Below are 19,636 nucleotides of genomic sequence, written 5' to 3' on the forward strand. Positions count from 1 at the left end.
CGGCACAGGAAGCCGGCACCCGGGCTGCACTGAGGCTCCATGCACCTGACAACGTGAGACATGGCGTCCAGACACTGGCCACCACAGCTACCTGGCCGGGCCACGGGGGAGAGCCCAAGGCAGGCTGGCCCTCCTCACCCTCGCCAGAAAGGGCCCCGGAGTAGGGGGGCAAGGGCGCTGCCCACGGCCGGGGTTGGGGGGCAAGGTGGGAGAGGAGCTGGTCCCGAGCCGGGCGCCCACTCAGACATTCAGGGCACGAGTGAAGCCAGAGCTGGCCAGGCCAGGCAGCGTCTCAGCGCCCCTTCCCTCAGGAGACAGTCAATAACTCTGGGAACACCCAGCCACCAGCCCTGGGGAGAGGCCGGGTCCTGGCCACAGTGAGCACGTGGACACTGAGGACACCACACAACTCCCTGCTGCCCCTCAGGGCAGTCGCCAGCAACATGACACCCGCTGTGCGAAGGACAGGGGTGAAGGGCTCCCTCACCCCTTTTTCTATTCCAGCGTTTAGAAAAAGTGAAATTACCTTTCACATTCCAGCAACACATACCAAAAGCTGCTGTCAGCAAATATTCAAGGACCACCCCGCAGGACAGACAGGAACCCCTGCGCCGGAGTCCAGCCCCCACCGCTTACCTGCAGGTCCACTGCCTCGTCAGCCCCTCACCGCAGATCCCGTCAAAGCACAGCTCCCCCCACCCCCCGCTCCCAGCCAGTCTCCTCCCTGCTCACTGCAAGTCACCCCAAGCCTCTCAGCTGCACTCAGCCCGCCAGGCTCCCACGCGACCCTTGCAAGGCCCTTTCCCGAGAGGCCCGTGGGGAAGGCCAGTGTCCACCCCAGGCTGCTGTCTGGACCAGGACCCGCATCCAGGATCTTCCCATCAATGACCCAAGCCCTCGCCGGAAAGAGCCAAGCACCCTCGGAGGCCGTGCTCCTGTGTCCCCACTCCCTGGGCCCGGGACCGGCCTCTTCACAACTCCCTGCTGCCCCTCAGGGCAGCCGCCAGCAACATGACACCTGCTGTGCGAAGGACAGGGGTGAAGGGCTCCCTCCCAGAAGGGCGACCAGGAAGGTGGGGCACGCAAGAGGGCACACAGACGCTCCCGATGTAAGAAAAAGGGAAATTAGAGCATAAAGAGACGGGCTGCCCAGAGTACTGGACGCGGGCCGGCCGGGGGAAGCAAGGACATTGTACTCGCCACGTCCACTCCCGCACAACACCCCCCCCAGTCCTGCACCAGACAGAGGGGGCGGTGGGGGAGAGGGACACAGGGGTGAGGGGCAGAGGCAGCCCCAGGAGGCCGCTTTCCTCCGCAAAGGCCAGTTCTGGAATTTCCTCTAAACCGGGTGCTGAGGAGTCCGCCTGGGGCAGAGACCGCACTGCCCGCCAGGCTGCGGGCCCAGGCGCCAGGGCGGAGCCACGGCCAGAGCAGTGCGGCTGCCGGGGACAACAGGAGGCCCCTTGCGCAAAAGCACATACTTTCTGCAGTAACTTTTGAAGGTAGGTTTAGTTCTCTTTCCGCCTCGTTTGGCTGGCGAGAACCACACAGGCCCAGGGCAGAGTCTGCGTGGAGCAAGAGGCGAGTCGCCCCCTCCCATCGGTGCCTTCCGGACCGGCTCCCACCTCCCGCCCGGACCTCCAGCCACTGCCCAGCGAGGAGCAGCAGAGGACAGCGAGCAGAGGACAGCTGGGGGGCGAGTGCAGCGTGCGCAGACAAGGGTCTGGACAGAGGCACGGGGGCGGCGAGGTTCTCCCTCTCTTTTGAAGGTGGAGCAGGACTTCCTGCCGAGCTAGGCTGGCCAGGCCTGGGCAAGCAGGACAGCGCAGCGGCCAGCAAGTGAGCGGGGGGCCAGGGGGGACTCGGTGAAGTATGAGGAGGCTCAAGCGGGGCGGCCCCACGGGGAGTGAGCAGAGAGCAAGGAGGGGTCCAGGCCTGAGCTGGGGCACGTGGGGAGAAGAGGGGCGCGCGTGCCTGGGCCCCGGAGGACAGCACGGGGAGCAGAAGCCAGGCTTCTGTCCTGCAGGGGGGTGAGGACTGGGGTCAACTACCGGCTTTCGCCTGTGGAGACCCCAGGGGGGCCTAGAGAGAAGGGGCAGCCTAGGGGACACCACCGACCACGCTGAGGCGTTTCCCTGCTAAAATACAAACTGTCCTGTCCCAGTCAGGACCCCATGCGCCCACCGACGGCCTCACAGGGACACACCCACCTGGGGCGGCCGTTGGCTGCCCAGCAGGGTCAGGTCAGGCCAGGCCTCAGCGGCGCTCCCGGGACACAGGCCTTCCCTCCCAGCGCGCCCGTCCCTCCCGGCAGCCCTCTCACCCGCAGGCCCTGGGGCTGCCAGGCAGGACCGGCCCTCACGCCTGAGCACCCTGCTAAACTCACATGCTTCTGAGCCTCCTCCTCCATGCAGGCCCCTCAGCACTTGCGTGTGCAGCAACGTGAACACACCGGCATCAGGGAGACGCCAGAGGGAAAGAAAGCAGACCCGGCGGAGGCCGCGCCCTCTGTCTTTACCCTGCCGAGCGCAACGGTGCGCCGGGTGAGCAGGGAGGCAGGAAGCTGCTGCTTCTGTTAGGGGGGAGGACGTCCTGAGCAAACCCCGCGCAGGCTCTGTGGCCCGCACCCCCGCTCCATCAAGACACCGGGAGCCGCGAGTGCCACGACCACCAAAGGGAGGTGGCGAGGCCCTGAGGGCGGAGTTAAGCAACGAGGCCCTCGGTTTGGGTATTTAACTGGCCGTGTGGCCGGGGACGCTTTTCGCCAGCTCGGCGGGTCACTGGGAGTCCAGGTCCGTGGAACGGACAGGACGCATTTACGAACTTATCTCCCTCTTTTCTCCCCGAGTTACTCATTTTCCCTCCCTTGGAAAGAAACCCTCTCTCAACCTTTCGCGTGCGCCTGCAGCTCAGCATTCGCAAGTCCCCTTGAAGCGCGCGGGTGAGGACCCACAGCCAGGCCCCCCGTTTTACATTGGGGTTGCTCTGCAGCGCTTCCGCGACACCTGCTCAGTGTCCCCCTTCCCATGAGGGCTGAGGCAGGCAGGCGGCAAAGGCCGTCCAGAACGCGCCACGCTACTGCGAGGCAGGCGGGGGTGCGGCGTTTTAGGTCAGGCCACAACCATGCCCTCGGCCCCTCCTCACCGCTGACTCGTGAGTAGGCACAAGGCGGGGAGTAGGGGCAGCCCCCAATGGAAAAGCCATGAATAACTTTTGACTCCCCCAAAACATAACTACTGAGAGCTGCTGCCGTCTGGAAGCACCGCTGAGACATCACATGGGTGGGCGCGGTGGCCTCTCGCCACCTGTCACCGGCAATAGGCCAGAGGGAAACGCCAGAGAAAGTGCAGGCGGCGCCTCATAAAGGTCCACGTCCTGGTCTTCACGGGGAGGGGGGATGCGCACCCCTGCCCCCTCCTGAGTGCTCCGGGAGGAGGCGGCCTCTGCCGGGCTGCTCCGCAGCAGCTCCCAAGAGCCAGTGAACAGCTCCACGGCGCGTGCACGACGGCCGGGAAGGGGACGGTGTCAGCAAAGTCTCCTCCAAGCCACTTCCTACAGCCCAGGCCGGCGGCGCGTGGACACGTGTGGTGGCAGGGCCAGGAAGGGGCTGGCCATGAGGCTATCTGCAGCCCAGCGCTGGACGGGCCACACCCCTCTTTCACTTCTGCTGGGCCCGCCAATCTCTCAGGCCCCCACCTAACCCAGGGCCAGGCTTCCTGCAGGGCTGACCACACTCACCCCAACCTGGCCTCGAGGCCTCAGGCAAACCCCCTTCAAAAGGCAAACTGAATCCCTGAGACCCGCTGCAAGGACGGGGCCATGCAGCAAAGCCCAGGTCGGGCACAGGACCGCAGACGGGCCAGGGGACGAGGGGCGCGAGCTCTAGCAGGGACAGCCACCGGAGTTCCCGGGTGGGGCAGCCAGAAGCTCCCAGCTGTGCAGTTGGGTGCAAATCTCCCAGCCTGAACCCCAAGCCCTGGGCCTGTAGGCAGGTCTGCCCCCTCCTCTGCCAGCACATCCCTGCTCCACCTGTACCCAGCCCGGTCCAGTCACCCACCCTACCACACCCAGGAGCCTCTGGAGCTGCGGGGCTGTGTGCAGGGGAAGCCACGGGGACAAGGGCCCATGCCACCATGGAAGGGCCTTTGTAAGGAAGGGGCTCGCCGGAGGGGCAGGGTCAGGCCAGGCTGAGAGGTGGGAGCAGGCGCTGGGCACACAGCAGGAGGGTGCACACAGGGGCAGCGCGTCTTTGAGGAGACAGGACAGGAAGGCAGCTTGTACCGACCTGCAGGGCACCTCCTGCTCCCATGCCCACGAACACTAAGGAAAGACCTGGGGGCAACTCCCAAGCGAGCTCCGGGCTCCCCTCTGAAGACGGCGCCAGCCTGGAAGACTTCCCCAGGCCCGAGGGTGCCCCCACCCCTCCAGCACGGGGGCTGTCTGGTTACTCAGCCAGGCCTCTGCCCACCCCTCCAGCCAGCAAGCTCCACCCAACTCTGAGACCAGGCGGCCCTTTCATCTCCACTGAGACTCACTGCCACCATGCAATATGGGGTGGGGGCCTCCAGCACAGAAAGGGGGGCACACTGGAGAGCTCAGGCCTGGTGCCCTGGGCTTCGACTTACAGTAGTAAACAGAGAACACCACACCAGCCGCGGCTGATGAAACGCCAGCTAATAAAAACCATCACGAGCACAGTGAGGCTGGGCCAGACCCAGAACGGAGTCCTGGAAGGAGGGAGGGGAAGCCGTGCAGGATGCTGCGGAGATGGGGCGGGCAGACCAGGGTGTTCACACGGGGTGGGGGCCCAGCCCGGGCACCGGGGACAGAGGGCCCGCAGCCTGCCACACCCAGCTCAAGCAGCCCGGGCCACTGGAGAACACGCCTCCGCGACACTTCAAGCAAAGGGAGAAACTCCCAGGCTTTCACATCAATTAGCCCCCACAGAACACACTGGGCAAATACACAGGAATGATACGTCCAAAGTCAAATGTGTCCATCAAGGAAAACACTAGTAGTGCCAACAGAGGCGGTGGCAGGGCAGGGCAGGGCCCCTGGGCACACAGGAGGAGGGAGGGTCCAGAGGCCCAAGGGGAGTTGGGGCCTCGGCCAGCGTCTGGGAAACCACCCTGGAGACAAGGAGGAGTCGGCGCCGCCTGAGGGCCGGGGCCACAACACTGCCTGATGGGGCTTCTCAAGAGAAAGCCGACCCTGGGCCTCCCCGGTGGCGCAGCGGTTGAGCGCTGGGTTGCGAAGCTGCCCGCGGCCTCTGCAGCGCCGGTTCGATCCCCGGCTGCTCCCCGGCCACCGGAGGAGGGTCCCACATGGCGCGCAGACCTCTCCTGCCGCCCGCTGCTCCCCTCAGCAGTGTCCTTCGGTCCTTCTGCCTGCTCTGCTCCCCGCTCTGGCTCTGGTGAATTCTCTCACCCTCCCGCGCTTCTGACTGTACCCAGTGCTTGTATAAACAAAACAAACAAACAAATAAATATATGAAATAAAAAAAAAAAAAGAGAAAGCCGACCCTACCCCTCTGAGGTGCATCTGGAAACCTCTACAAATGAGGTGGCAGGTGTCTGGGATGGCCTCAAAATAGCGCTCTGCGGGGAGCGGGGCGAGGGAGGCGGCCCTTGTCTGACAACCACCGCGGCCAGCGACCGGCGGTCCTCAGGCTGCTCGAGCTGCCATCTGGTTTGACTGTCCCGCCCGTGACAGAAAACTGAATTTCGTGTAGCCAATGTGATCAGTTGCTATGACTTAATTACCACTGATGAGGAAGATAAAGAAAACCGGGACCTGAAGACGCCAGCCCTGGGGTGGCCAGGGCGTTTTCAGCCGGGGCATCCGTGCCCCACAGCCGGGGGGCAGCTGAGGACGCTCGCAGGACCAGCTAGAAGGGGCTCGTAAACAAGCTTCCTGAGCAAATACTCCAAGCAGGAAGCTTGACGCCAAGTCCTGCAAACCATGCAGCAGCTCGTTTTCCTGACTGGAAGCACCTCGGGCTTGGGGAGCAGCCCGAGCCCAGTTAATTAGCTAGGAGCGTGTTGTTTTGTTGCTGGCGTTCCTTCTGGATCATGAAACAGTTTCACGAGCTGGGAAGAATCCTGCACGAACTCCGCGAGGCTGGCGAGGGCCGGGCTTCGGCGCAGCAGGCAGAGGCTGCGCGGGCCCCTGCCCGCACCCGCACGCCCTCCGCGGCAGGGGCCGCTCCCAGTGCCGACGGCGCCCTCGCGGCTGCCGAGCCAGGGAGCACCTGCTCCGCCAGCCGCTCCACTTCTCCACAGCAAGCTTTATTTTAAAAAAACATTTGTAAGTTATTTTAAGGTGGTTGCTTTTTTTTTTAAATAAGGTTAATTAAAAAGGAAGTCTCGGCAGCAGCACACGAGAGCACGCCCACGTCGCACGCCCAGGCCGGGCCGCGCTGCTCCGGCAGCATGTCAGGCTTCACACCGATGCCTGAGGCAGCACGAGCCACGAGAATTACGAGCAGGAGGAAAAAACAAACCGCAAGGAAAAGGATGTCCATGGGAACACGAAGAGGGTCACACGAAGGGCTTGGACTTCCAAAGTTTTATTTTCCTATTAAATGAAATTTTATTTATATTACAAGTCAATTGTTACGAAATCGCTGTCGTCGTAAGTGCCGCTCGTCCCCTCACCGCGCTCGCGTGCCCAGCGGGCCGGCGTCGCTACAGCACAGACGCACTCCACGCGCCCACGCTGGTCAGTTCCACGACCGCGAGTGGAAATAAACATGACCCAGCCACAAACAAAAAGAAAGTTAATGTAATGAAATGATTTTACGTTGATCCATTAGAAAGTGCCCACGAAACGGAGGGCGCGTCCACGGGAACAGCACTGACAGGCAGCAGCCACCGCGGCGCGGGCGCCTGGGACGGCAGGCCCCGGGAACAGCACTGCCCTCGGGTGTCTCAGGATGAACACGCCACTCTGCAGAGCAGTGCTCGGTACAGGCCGAGGCTGTAGACATTGTCCATAGAACACTACCGTGTCTAACATCAAAATAATCCAAAAACATACAGAAAAGGACAAACCACAGGTTTCCCCTCCATTGGGAATATACATTAAAAGTCAACAGAACGTGAGCTCGCGGGCCGAACTGCACAGGCAGGGGACAGAGGGGCGCCCAGCTGGGGGCCCCTCCGAGGGCGGAGTGACGCCTGTCAGCCCCGAAGCAACCCCCACCACGGAGAGACGTCACAGTGCTCGGACACGAGGAACAGCCAGGTCCCCACTAGCTTCTCATGAACATTTTTTTAATTTAAATTTTATTTTTATATTCCCCATACAATTACAACCCCCTTATTTTGACCCCAATCCCTCCTTTCCCCACCCCCAACCCCCCGTAGAGTGTCTCTGGTTCATAGTTGTTTGTTGATTTTGATTTTCACTTTCTTATAGTTATTCATTTTCCTGGTCCCTTATTTAAGTTTTCTAGATTCCTGCTATGAGTGAGACCATCCGGTATTTTTCTTTTTTTTTTTTTTTTTAATTTATTTATTTTTTATTTATTTATTTATTTATTTATTTTTATATAGAGGCATGTTTTCTTTCTTTCTTTCTTTATTTGTTTGTTTTTGTTTATACAAGCACTGGGTACAGTCAGAAGCGCGGGAGGGTGAGAGAATTCACCAGAGCCAGAGCGGAGAACAGAGCAGGCAGAAGGACCGAAGGACACTGCTGAGGGGAGCAGCGGGCGGCAGGAGAGGTCTGCGCACCATGTGGGACCCTCCTCTGGTGGCCGGGGAGCAGCCGGGGATCGAACCGGCGCCGCAGAGGCCGCGGGCAGCTTTGCAACCCAGCGCTCAACCGCTGCGCCACCGGGGAGGCCCTTTCTTTTTCTTTCTGGCTTATTTCGCTGAGCATGATCCCTTCCAGCGCCATCCATGTTGCTGCAAATTGCATGTGTTTATCTTTTTTGAATGCTGAATAATACTCCATCTCATGAACACTTTTAAACGATGACAACTAGGAACATATCTTTTGGTATCAAAAAAGTTTTTAAAGCAATATTCAATTTTAATGTAAAGTCCAGAGTAAGCTCTAAAATGAAAAAGACTTGGTGGCACAGTTGGGTTCAGGACGTGGGGCCCCGGGAGCCCCTGGAGTTCTACAGTCATGAGTACACAGGACTCTGATAACTTTAAAACTACTTAAAATTAGGGCCTCCCGGGTGGTGCAGCAGTTGAGCACTGGGCTGCAAAGCTGCCCGCAGCCTCTGCAGCGCCGGTTCGATCCCCGGCCACCGGCAAGGGTCCCACATGGCGCGCAGACCTCTCCTGCCCTGCCCACTGCTCCCCTCAGCAGTGTACTTCGGTCCTTCTGCCTGCTCTGCTCCCTGCTCTGGCTCTGGCGAATTCTATCACCCTCCTGTGCTTCTGACTGTACCCAGTGCTTGTATAAATTAAAAAAAAAAAAAAAAATTAAAAAAAAAAACTATTTAAAATAACAACGCGCTGCCCTAATGTGACCTGAAATGCCTGGGTTTACGTCAATGTTTTCAGTACTTGGTAAGAGGAAGCACCAGGGAGCGGGGCCCGTTCCTACGCTCCCCCAGCGAGGACAGGGCCTAGGCATGACTAGGAGGTGTCTGCAGAGAAAGCATCTAAGAACAACTGAGAAGTGGTGGGTGTGCTAGATCCAGAGACATCATTATTGCCTCTGCAGAGTTTTTAGAACAGAGCAATTTCTGCACTCGTGTCTAGCCCCAAACTGGGCAGCCTAGGGGTCACTGGCGTGGCTGAGGGTGATGGAACATGAGCACAGTGAACACCCCAGGAGCCAGGCAGAACCAGCTCCCTCACACACAATACACATGTCTCAATGACTCTCACTTGCAATTACTTTTTTACTGCGATAAAACACGTATTATATAAAATTTGTCATCTTTTAAAAGATTTACTTATGTATGCATACAAGAGCTGGGGTACAGGCCAGAGGTGTGGGGTGAGAGGGTTCACCAGAGACAGAGTGGGGAGCAGAACAGGCGGATCCACTGGAATCCGCTGCTGAGGGGAGACAGGAGAGGTCTGCCGCGCGCTGTGGGTCAGCTGCCTGGCCAGGGATTGCATCAGACCGCAGTGGCCGCGGACAGCTTGACAGTGCTCAAACTTAACCGCTGTGCCCCCAGGGAGGGCCATATTTGCCATTTTAACAGTTTTTAAGTTTGGTCCCAAAAAAGGGACTTAGCTTGCCAGAACTGAAATGAAAAAGGGGATGTCGCTACTAGCCCTATAGAAATGAAAGATCACTAAGAAACACTATGGACACATGCAGGAATCTTCAACCAAGTGCCAGCAGAGCCAAGGAAGCAACAGAAAGAGGCCCGGAACCACGTTGGCCTGCCTGCGGGCGAGGCAGCCCTGAGCACCCAGCACCCGACGCCTCTAGCAAGAGCAGAAGCCACGAGAGCACCTCGTAGACACAGAAGTCGCTGGCAACAGCACTCAGCGTGCCGGGAGCAAAGGGATTCCCCAACCTGAGCGGGCACGACGATGCCCTCTCCTAAAGCCAGCTGTAAGATGGTAACTCCCACTTTGCCACCGCCGCCTGGTACTGGGGCTGGCGGCACTGACACAGCAATAGTTGGCAACAAAGAGAAGTAAACTGGAAAGGAAGGAGCAACACGAGTCCTACTGGAAGGTGGTATGGTTTTATATATAAAACCCCAGGAAACCCACTCAAAAATGATTAGTATCAATGAGCAAGCTCAGCGATTCTGCAGGGCCACGTAGAGATCAACTGTGACTGCTCATGGCGCAGTGAACAATGTGAACATGAGATCAAGAATTCAATGAGGGCCTCCCTGGGGGCGCTGGGATCCTGTCAAGTTGTCCGCAGCCCCTGCAGCCTGAGTTCAGTCCCCGGCCAGGGAGCTGACCCCAGGGCGCCGCAGACCTCTCCTGTCTCCTCGCTGCCCCCTCAGCAGTCGATTTCAGTGGTTCCACCTGTTCTGCTCCCCACTCTGTCTCTTGGGAGTCCTCTCACCCCCGCACCTCTGGCCTGCACCCCAGCTCTTATATGCATAAATAAATACATTACATCTTAAAAAAAAAACCCTTTGTGCTTCCCAGGGATCTGTGGAGAGAGCAACATAACGCCTATGAGAGGCACCGAGACTGCGTGGGGCACACACCCCTGAGGACGCCCCAGACGATGGCCAGAGGACGGCATGGCTGAGAAATGGGCTTGTGTGGACATTTCTCCCACGAAGATGCACAGATGTGAAGATGCCAGGCACCTTCGGCCTGCAGCAGAAGCAAGTCACCAAGCTACCCTGCTCACGGCTGAGCCAAGGGATGCCATCGTGGGCAGGGGGCGAAGCCGCAGGTGCTGTGGCCCGGAGGGGAGCTGGGGACCACCTGGCCTAGAGAAGCCGCACAGCCACCAGGCGGCCCAGCAGCCGCCCCGGCCACCACCTAGAGGACGAAGGCTCAGCCCAGAGTCCGAAAGAGCCCCAAGGCCCACCCGAGGGGGAAGGGCAGCACCCCAGGGGCAAAGAGACAGGCAGAGGTGGCAACGACGAGAGCATCGTGTGTGGTGCGGGGAAGGGGCGGCGCAGGCAGACAGGCGGGAGACGAGGCTGGTGTGCGGGGAGGGGCTGGGGCAGCCGTGCTGGGGTCAAGCGTCGAGGTGGCCGTGCACGCTGGGATCCGTGCGTGGGTCTCAATAAAGTGTCACCAAAAAGAGAAAATACCTGGTAATTGAAAATGGCAGACAAACCTTTTTGTCTTGCCACAATAAGTCCGTCCAACCTGCCGGTCGTTCACTTTCAGTCTCTCAAGTGCTCTCAGTCAATGGCCCTCTGGGCCTCTCCTGCTATTTCTTAAGGGTTACCAAAACTTCATAAAGCCAAATCTTCTTTTTTTAAAAAATTAAACGCCTCAGGAGACACCAGGCATATCCGCGCGGCCACAGCACGCCTGTCCCCACAGGTGGATGGATGCTGTGGCCTGCACTGGTGCTTTCGGCAGCTACACCCCGCACCCCAGGGCAGTGTCCACCACCCCCTCCCACCCCTCCCAGTCCAGGGCTTCGGGAAAGGGAGCTGGTAACACACTAATCGATCTGATTTCAAAAACTTTTGGTTAAAAAGCCCACCTGGGGCCTCCCCTGGTGGCGCTGCGGTTGAGCCCTGGGCTGCGAAGCTGCCCGCAGCCTCTGCAGCGCCGGTTCGATCCCCGGCCTCCAGGCGAGGGTCCCACATGGTGCGCAGACCTCTCCTGCCGTGCCCGCTGCTCCCCTCAGCAGTGTATTTCATCAGTCTGCGGGTTCTGCTCCCCGCTCTGGCTCTGGTGAATTCTCTCACCCTCCTGCGCTTCTGACTGTACCCAGTGCTTGTATAAATGAATAAATCTTAGAAGAAAAAAAAAATAAAAAATAAAAGAAAATAAAAAGCCCACCTGTCACCGAGCTACAGAGCTGCCTCCTCGGCCTGCCGCACGCCCGTCAGCTGCGCCGGCCACAGCGCCCCGGTGGAGAGCCGGTGCAAGAGCCGCCTCTCACCTCAGCAGGTAAAACTATAAGGCTCAGCCCCAACTTAAACTCTTCGAACAAAGTGACTGTGAGCGCTCCCAGCACCCAGGGCCCAGGGCCACAGAGCGACTGCCTGAGCCGTATCTGGGCCGGGCAAGGGCCTCGTCCTTCCACTTCCGCTGTGACTTCTGTCCCCAGAAGACTGCGAGGGGCAAGACCATCTCCTAAGTTGGTTAATTTTGTCCCACAAACCTCAGTCTTTGGCACTGAAGAGAATCCGCCCCTGTCACTCGGAGAAAGACAGTCCCCGAGTCACAACACGGAGCTCCAGGACCTCCACAGGCACCCGGGTGGCTCAGCACACCTCGCGGGCGCCACTCTGCTGCCACAGCCGGCCTCACCACCCCCCCAGCCCCACCTCTGCCTTCTACGCTGGGGCTCTAACCACAGGGCCGGGGCAGCGCAGACAAGGCGGGGGCCTGGAGCCCCAGGTCGCACGAATGGCAGATGACAGCAGAGAATGGCCGGCGTGACCCTGCCCGGGGAACAGGCAAATGGTCAGCAAAGCCAGAAAACCAGAAGGTACGTGCAGGGCAGGCGAGGATGAGCCCACATGGACAGACGCGGCCGGCCTCGAGCCTGCGGGAGAAGCAGCAACACCCCGCCTCCCCACCACCCTCACCCACCACCTCCTCATGCGGCGCAGAGAGACCCCACTCTGGGGAGACTCACAGGGCCAAGAAAGACCCCTCTGGCCACTTCTGACGGCACCCCTCAAACGGCAAGCGTCTGTCCTCGTTGCTGCTGCATCCAGGCACACAGGTCACCCCCGCCCAGCGCGCCCTGCTAAGGAAGACAGCCACTGATACCCCACACCCCGACAAAGGCCCTGACAGCTGAGGTGAAGGCCGGCAGAGGACGAGGTCCCTGAGGGCAGGACAAAGACACAATAAATGTCTCCAACTGAAAGGCGTGTGCGCCCCTCGAGGAGGATGCCGGCAGACGGGCTGCCCGGATGAGACAGAACAGGATGCCAGGGGCAGGAATACCCAGAGCAAGACGCAGAAACGAAAGCCAGGCTGGCAGGTCACACGCCCAGAAGATGAAGCTGAGGCCTTGCCCAGGAACGTGGGGGACACGCAAAGGGGGAAAGCAGGTGAGAGGGGCCGGGCAGGCTCCTCAGGGAGAGAGAACGGAGAAGCAACCCCGGAAAGTTTCCTGGAAGAGGGACACACGAGCCCCGGGAAATCCCAGCCCCTCATAGGCGGGCCGCGGCGCCCCGGCGTCCAGGAGCCAGGCGGTGGCAGGCCTTCGATGCCCGAGCGCACCTCACCGAAGGCTGAGGGAAGCGAAGACACAGGCAGGCCAGGCCTCCAAGCTGTATCACTGGTGAGCTTTGTCAGGAAGCCTCGGGAAACGTATTTCAGCAAAAGGAGAAAAACACAGGTCTCTGAGGGGGGATTCGACAGAGGAGACAGAAAGAATTCCCGCTGGGGAACGCCAGGCGACTGTGAGGCGCAGGCCTGGAGGGAGGCCTGGACACAGTCTGAGGGGGAGAGGCTGGGCGCGCCCTGCGGGCAGGCCGAGCTGTCCCTTAAACACACGTGGCTCAGCTGCGAAGGAATCAGCCTGACAACAAGAACAGAGACCGACAGACATAGCCATGTAAACAAAAACCATTCTACAGTCATATTTGAAAAAGGGAGGGGGAAGTGTTTTGGGAAAAAGAGATGTAAGGGTTCTAGAACCTTCTCCACAGTAGGAAATCCACAGAAAACATCTAAAATGGAAAAACCAGAAACGAGCAGAACAAGCCTGCTACATAAAAAAATGAAATCTGAGGCAGAAACCGCTGAGTAGCCGCCAGCACCCTGGCTTCCCCGCCTTCCGTGGCAACAGACACCCGCCGCCAGTGAGGTGCAGCGGCCACCGAGCTGAGGGTGAGGAGGGGCCGCCCAGGGCGCCTTGGCCCGAGGCCGTCTTACCAGCCCTGGACTCTGTGACCCCACTTAATGTGCCTTATTTTAAGCCTCTGTGCTCTGGCTGTTTCCAGGGAGACCATTCCTGGCAGAAGCAGAGGGGCTGAGAGGGGCCGCCCCCCAGAGGGAGAGCCACACAGGGCAGGGGGACTCTGCTGCGTCCCACCACGGCCCCCACGACTACCCGACTTGTGAAACGAAGTCAACGCGCTACTTTGACAAAGGAAGCGCTACAGCTCAAGGAAACCCCCCGCAGGTCTGGTCGGAAGGGCTGCGCCTTGCAACCCCTAAAACTAAGATCAGGTGTGTCTCTGGAGTCAATTCTGACCCTGGATGTGGATTTCACAGGGCGTCTTTCAAGGCGACAGAATCCGAAGTCACCGGAGACTTTTCCGAAGGGGGAGCATGAAATGAGACACGCATGAGACGGGTCCGGCAGGGCAGCCACGTCTTCCCGTGAGAAAGGCTCCCACGCAGGTCTGCGGCTTGAGGGCTCCGGCCAGGGCGGGGACAATGGACGTGGAAAGAAAGGCTGCTCTAAAACCGGCTACTTCCAGGCCGATGCCAGCGAGGGGGCCCCGTGTTAACAGGTCCCTGACTGGTCTTGGGAGGAGAGAAAACCCAGGCTGGGGGGCTGCTGGCCCAGGAGTGATCCGGAGGGACCCTCAGGCCGGCTGAGCACACGGGCGCGTGGAGAGGGCGCGAACGGCAGGTCACCATCATTCCCGTTTCTAGGTTTCGTACCCGAGGCTGAGTTCTGGAGCCATCGCCATCCCAATGGCGTCAGACTTGCCTCCCTGGCGGCCTAGAGGGTAAATCTCAGCACTATCACCGCCGAGGCCTGAGTGAGATCCCCGGCCCACGGTGTCAGACCTGGGACTGTGATTCTGGAGGCCCCGCCACCCCAGCAGCCCCCTGACAAGAGCAAGTTCCCCGTGTTTGCAGGAAGCGCTAGACAAGGGCAGAGACTGGCTGAGACTAAGTGACTCCACTCCAAATTCCCTCTGAATGTGATTCTTGCCTGCAGATACAAAACCCAAAGTCTCCTATTATATAATTGACTCACTTTGCAATATTGAATCCAAAACCAATTTTGCCGCCAATTACCTCCCGGTCAATAAGACCGACCAAAAGCCCCGAGCAACACAAATGACTTAAAGCCACGCTGTCAACTGTGGCCTTTACTCACCCTGCAGACAGTGTTGGTTTTAAAAAAGTGAAGTTTCTCTGGCAGCTCTCAAGCACGGACAAAGCCTTCCCCAAATCGCCACGGCGCTCGCATCGCCAGCACCTGTGCCCTCCCGTCCCGCTGCCGCCCGAGCAAGCGCCACCTGTTGCGCAAGAGCCTGAGACTCGAGACAAGATGCTGTGCTTCAGGATGAGACGCAGGGGTTTTATTTGGGTTGTGTGGTAATTCAAATTTTTCTTTAGTTTTATGTTATCCCCGTTTCAACGATAGGAAAAGAAAACAGGTGAACACCTTGATTTGGCCTCTTTGGTCATTCAACTCAAAAGCTACGTCCGTTCGGCTGCCCTGGCGTCCTCTGTGCAGTGTGGAGTTACCAGGCTGCCCGCACTGGGTCCACTGGGCTCCAGGGCCTGGCTACGGGGCAACCACTTTGGGGCACACGGATGAAGGACAACTCGAGGCGGCACAGCAGTGCTCGTCGTGAGAAAGGCCCCGAGCTAGGACACCTCCAGAGAGCTGGCAGGTGAACTCCATGCATTAAGGAGGACATACTGGTCCCAGGGAGAGAAGCCCAGTTCAGGCCTGCCCAGTTCAGGTCTGTCTCCCGGGAAGGCAGGCGACTAGGGGGCCAGAGCAGAGCCACTGTGATCCCCCCAAGGCCAACAAACTGGGGCTTCGAAACTCAGCACTGTCCACAGGGGCGCCAGCCACTCCACAAACTGGCCTCGTGTCCATCTTAGTTGCTATTTACTTGGAAAAATTTAGTGCTTGGTCCCCCTGCCTCGAAAGGTATCAAATTTATATTAAAATCGCTTAAGGAACTACACAAACAAAATAGGGAATTTCCAACTTTTAATTAAGATACAGGATCTTACACAGAAGCTCAAACTATGAACACAGTCAAGGGAAAATTAAAGACAAAACCTACAACAGGAAGAGCTAAGACGGCCGGTTCATGTGCCCACCACAGCAATAAGGAAACAAGAGGTGGAAGGGGTCCTCTTTCAAAACCTAAGACTTAATTACCTACACTTAGCGAATTTTCTCAGATTCCCCGAAAGTCTCAAAAACTGAGCTGCACCAGCTACTTCTCTGCATGGAGAGTCAGAGTCCACACACCTGTCACCAGACCCTGAGCAGGCTCTGTGAGCAGCGCCACACAGCAAATATGGCAGCAACAGGTCCTGCAGGGTGACCCCAAACCCAGTGGGCGGGGTGGGCACCTGTATCTCACATTTATTTTCCAAGCAGAAGTAATTCCTTCAAGGAGTCAGGGTACCGATAATGCTCCAAATATCACCCATTTGAAAGGTCACTCTTTGCCTTCCAATGGAAATAACCCAACACCCCACTAACACCGAGTAATGGCTGCACCCCTAGCTCGCTGGCACCATGCCACCGCCGTGCACGCCACTGCCAGGGGGCTGAATGCCACTTCCAAAGTGGATTAAGAGTTCATTAAAATGCCACCTTCAAAACTGCAATCTCTTTCATTATTTAAAGTTTATGCTTCTGTGCCAACTGAGTTCTTAGGATAGCTTGATTTATTCGTAATCATTTCTAAAGAGCCAACACAAAATTTTGAAAATACTTCTACATTAGAGCACACAGCTTCCGTTTGGATTTGGGAAAGTCAAATCTCACCGACCAAGGCCTGCACGCATGCTAAGAAGATCTTCCCCCCTAAGCCCTCCAGCTGCCGGAGCTGGGCCGCGGGCAGCACAGGGACCCTCACCCAGGGCACCCAGCTACAGGCTCCTCCCCACCCAGGGGCTGCGGTCCCCGGGCCAGAGGCCAGCCGGCCACACCTTGCCAGCTAACCCAACCTCTGCCGCTTCCTCCTCCCTCTCACAGACGCGCTCCCAGATGAACCCGACTGTGGCTCAGGTCTGTGGTTGCAAAACCTAAAGCTCAGAAAAGAAGGGCAGGCAGCTCCTGGGAGCCTCCCATGTCCCAGGCAAGGAAGACCTCGCTCTGTGAGCAACTGTGCAGGGGGCTGGGTATTCAGTCGGAAAACCGGCCAGGGATAAAGGACCCCAGAGAGCCAACTCCCTGCGTCTTCTGAGGGCGGCGTCACCCCCGCACCGAGTCCCACCCTGCAGGACACCCGGGCGGTGCTCTCCCGGCCTCACCCAAGAGCAACACAGCAGCCCTGGGAAGAACATGGCAACTTAAGGTTTAATTTGGAGACAAAATTCCACATTGCAGCTCCCATTCCGGCAAGCTCGTCGGTTTGCTTCTCCGAGTAAATATCAGCCTTATCAAGCCCAAGATCAGAAACGACTGCGCGGCCAACGCCCGCGGCAGGTCCACGGGCTCGGCCCGAGGGGGCACCGCCTCTCCGCGGGTGAGTCCGAGGGCTCGGACGGCCGCCGGGCCTCGCGGGGCCCTCGGTCTCCAGCCCCGAAATGCCACTAAGCGACTTAATGGCCTTTCGCGGGGAAGCAGAAGAGGCCGACCGCGGTCCGGCCGGCGGGGCAGAGCTCGCAGGTCAGACGAGCAAAGTTTCTCTCGGCCCCGGCCGCCCCCAACAGCGCGGGCGCTGGGCGAGCACAATGCGGCCGGGCCGCGGGCTCGCGCACGACCCGCCGGCGACCAGGCCTTCGGCCTCGAAGCCGCCCCGCCGGCGCCAGAGCCCCGGGCCGGGCCGGGCCGGACCCAGCGGGGCCGCGCGGGCTGTCACCGGCCGCCGGGTGGGGCGCCCAGGGCCGGCCGGGCCGCCGGCGGGGGCGGGGGCGGATATCCCGGGAGGGCGGCAGGAAACGCGCTCCAGCCTCGGGTGGGCCGGCGGGGCGGGGCGCGGGGCGCGGGGCGCGGGGGGCGCGGGGCGCGGGCACTCACCCCACTCGAGGAAGTCGGCCACGTACTTGTCGCGGCGCAGGCCCGCGTGGCCGCACTCGGTGCACAGGCAGAGCAGCACGTCGAGCAGCGCCTCCACGCTCAGGGCGCCCTCGCGGCGGCGCGGCCCGTCCAGCAGCAGCTGCTCCAGCTTCTTGAGCCGCACCTTGGCCGACATGGCGGCGCCGCTCCCGCGCGGGACCCGCCCGGCGGCCCCTGTCAGGGCGCGCCCCCGGGGGCCGCGGCGCCCGCTCGCCCGCCCGCGCGCGCCGGCGCGCCCCGGCCTAGGCCGCCCCCGGGGGCCCGCTCGCGGCGGCGCTGCGTCTGGGGCGCCGGGGCCCGCGGGTCCATGGGCCGCTCCCCGCCCCGCGCCGCCCCGCGCCCGCGCCCGCCGGGCCTCGCCGCGCCCTCGCCGCCGCCCGCCGCCGCCGACCCGAGCGGCGCGGAGCCCAGCGCTGCGCAAGCCCGGCCGGCGCCCGCCCGCCCCGCCCCGCCCCGCGCGCCCCGCCCCGCCCCGCCCCGCGCCCAGCCCGCGGCCCGCAGCCAACCAGGGCGCGGCCGGCGCGGGCGCAGCCAACCGCTGCGGGGCCGGCCGCCGTCGCGCTGACCTCAGCGCGCCGCCCCGCCCCTGCGCGGCCGGCTCCCGGCGCCCGGCGCCCGGCGCCCGGCGGGATCGGACCTCGCCGCGCGCCGTAGGGAGGCCGGCGGGCTGGGCGGGGCCTCCTGGAGCCCCGCCCTGCGGGGGCGGGGCCTGCAGAGCGCCGCCGAGATTGCGGCGCCGGCGCGTGCGCACAGGGCGGCCGGGCGGCGCGCGCCCGCGCTGCGGGACCCGCCCTCCTCGTGCGCGCGCCCCGGGGGTCGGCGCGCCCCGGGGTCGGCGCCCCCCGCCCGCGACCCGCCGGGCGCCCGCTCCGGGCCCGGCGCTCGCGGGCCTGCCGGGGCGTCGAGGGCCGCGCGCCGCAGCTCCGGCGACGCCGAGGCCACCGCCCGCCGCCGCCCCCGGCCCGCCCCGACGCCGACGCCTCGGGGTGCGCTGTCGCGGGGAGCGGGCCCGCGCCCCCGCCGGGCGCCCGCGTTGGTCGGGGTGTCGGGGAGCGGGGGGCGAGCCCTTAGCCCCGGCCCGAGCGGGCGACCGCGTCCCGGCTGCAGGGGCGCCCGGGCGGGGGGCGCGGGACGCGCCGGGCTGAGCCGGGGGCCGCGTCCAGCCGCCCGCCGCGCGCTCGGGCCCCGGGGTGTCTGCGGGGCGCCCGGCGGGGCTGGACCAACCCGAATTCCCGAAAAGAAAAAAAATCGTTCGTTTTAGAGGCCCGCGCCGGGGGCCCGTTGGGGCAGCGTGGCCGGCGTGGGCGAGGGGAGCCGGGGAGACGCCGCGCCAGGGCGCTCGCTGAGGTGGGGCCTCCCGGGCCGAGAGGCCCGAGACCGCGGGAGCAGGGGCTGGGGGGCGCCTGGCTGCACCCCGGGCTTCCCCCTGCTGGGGCGACGCTCTGCTTTGGTGTCTCAGGTAGGGGGACCAGCCCTGGAAATCGGCCCGTGCCTCGCCCCTTTTCTGTCTCTGTCCCAGTGCCTGACCTCGGCCTTCCCCGGCGTCCCCCTGTGGGCAGCACGTTGCTCATTACAGACCCAGCAGGTTCAGCCTGGCCCTGCCCAGCTGGCAGCCCTGCCCTTACCCTCTGCCCTCGGGCCTCGCACTCCGTTCTTGCTGACCTCGCTCCCTCCTGCTTCGGGGCCTTTGCATTTGCCAAGTCCCCACCCTGGGTGCCCCCCTACAGCCACCTGCACTTGTCTGGTCACAAATGCGCCCCCACCTTACCCCCAGGGCTGCCTTGCCTCACTCCTAGGCTGGGTCACCCACAGCTTCCGTCCCAGCACAGGGCTCCGTGGGTGCCCAGGGTTCTTGCACACTAGTCTGGAAGCAAGAAATCTTTCTGTATCTCAAATCCTTCAAGTATAAAAAGTGAAATACCCTAGTATTTTAGCAAGTTTTCCAGAGGATTAAATGCTTTTCAACACCCATCGAACATCTTGAACAGCACCTGGCTCACAAGTGTCCGTGCTCTAGAAACTAGTAGTACTATTTCAAAGACCAGACCCCTTGCACTGGCTGGTGGAAGGAGCAGTCCTGGGTGCTCCAGACCAG

The 19,636-nt window shown here is 61.2% G+C and overlaps 1 protein-coding gene across 2 annotated transcripts in view; it reads right to left on the reverse strand.

Moving 5' to 3' along the window:
* CDC42BPB (CDC42 binding protein kinase beta) overlaps positions 1 to 17,677 on the reverse strand; it is a gene marked incomplete at its 5' end in the record, with an annotated part of 65,739 nt that extends 48,062 nt beyond the window's left edge. For both annotated transcript variants that reach the window (XM_084241220.1, XM_084241219.1), the window contains one exon: positions 17,503 to 17,677. In XM_084241220.1, the coding sequence (XP_084097346.1) occupies positions 17,503 to 17,677 (175 nt within the window). The remainder of the gene's footprint in view (positions 1 to 17,502) is intronic.
* Positions 17,678 to 19,636: the final 1,959 nt, after the last annotated feature.

This window comes from Talpa europaea (assembly GCF_964194135.1).
Source record: "Talpa europaea genome assembly, chromosome: 8".
Taxonomy (NCBI): Eukaryota; Metazoa; Chordata; class Mammalia; order Eulipotyphla; family Talpidae; genus Talpa; species Talpa europaea.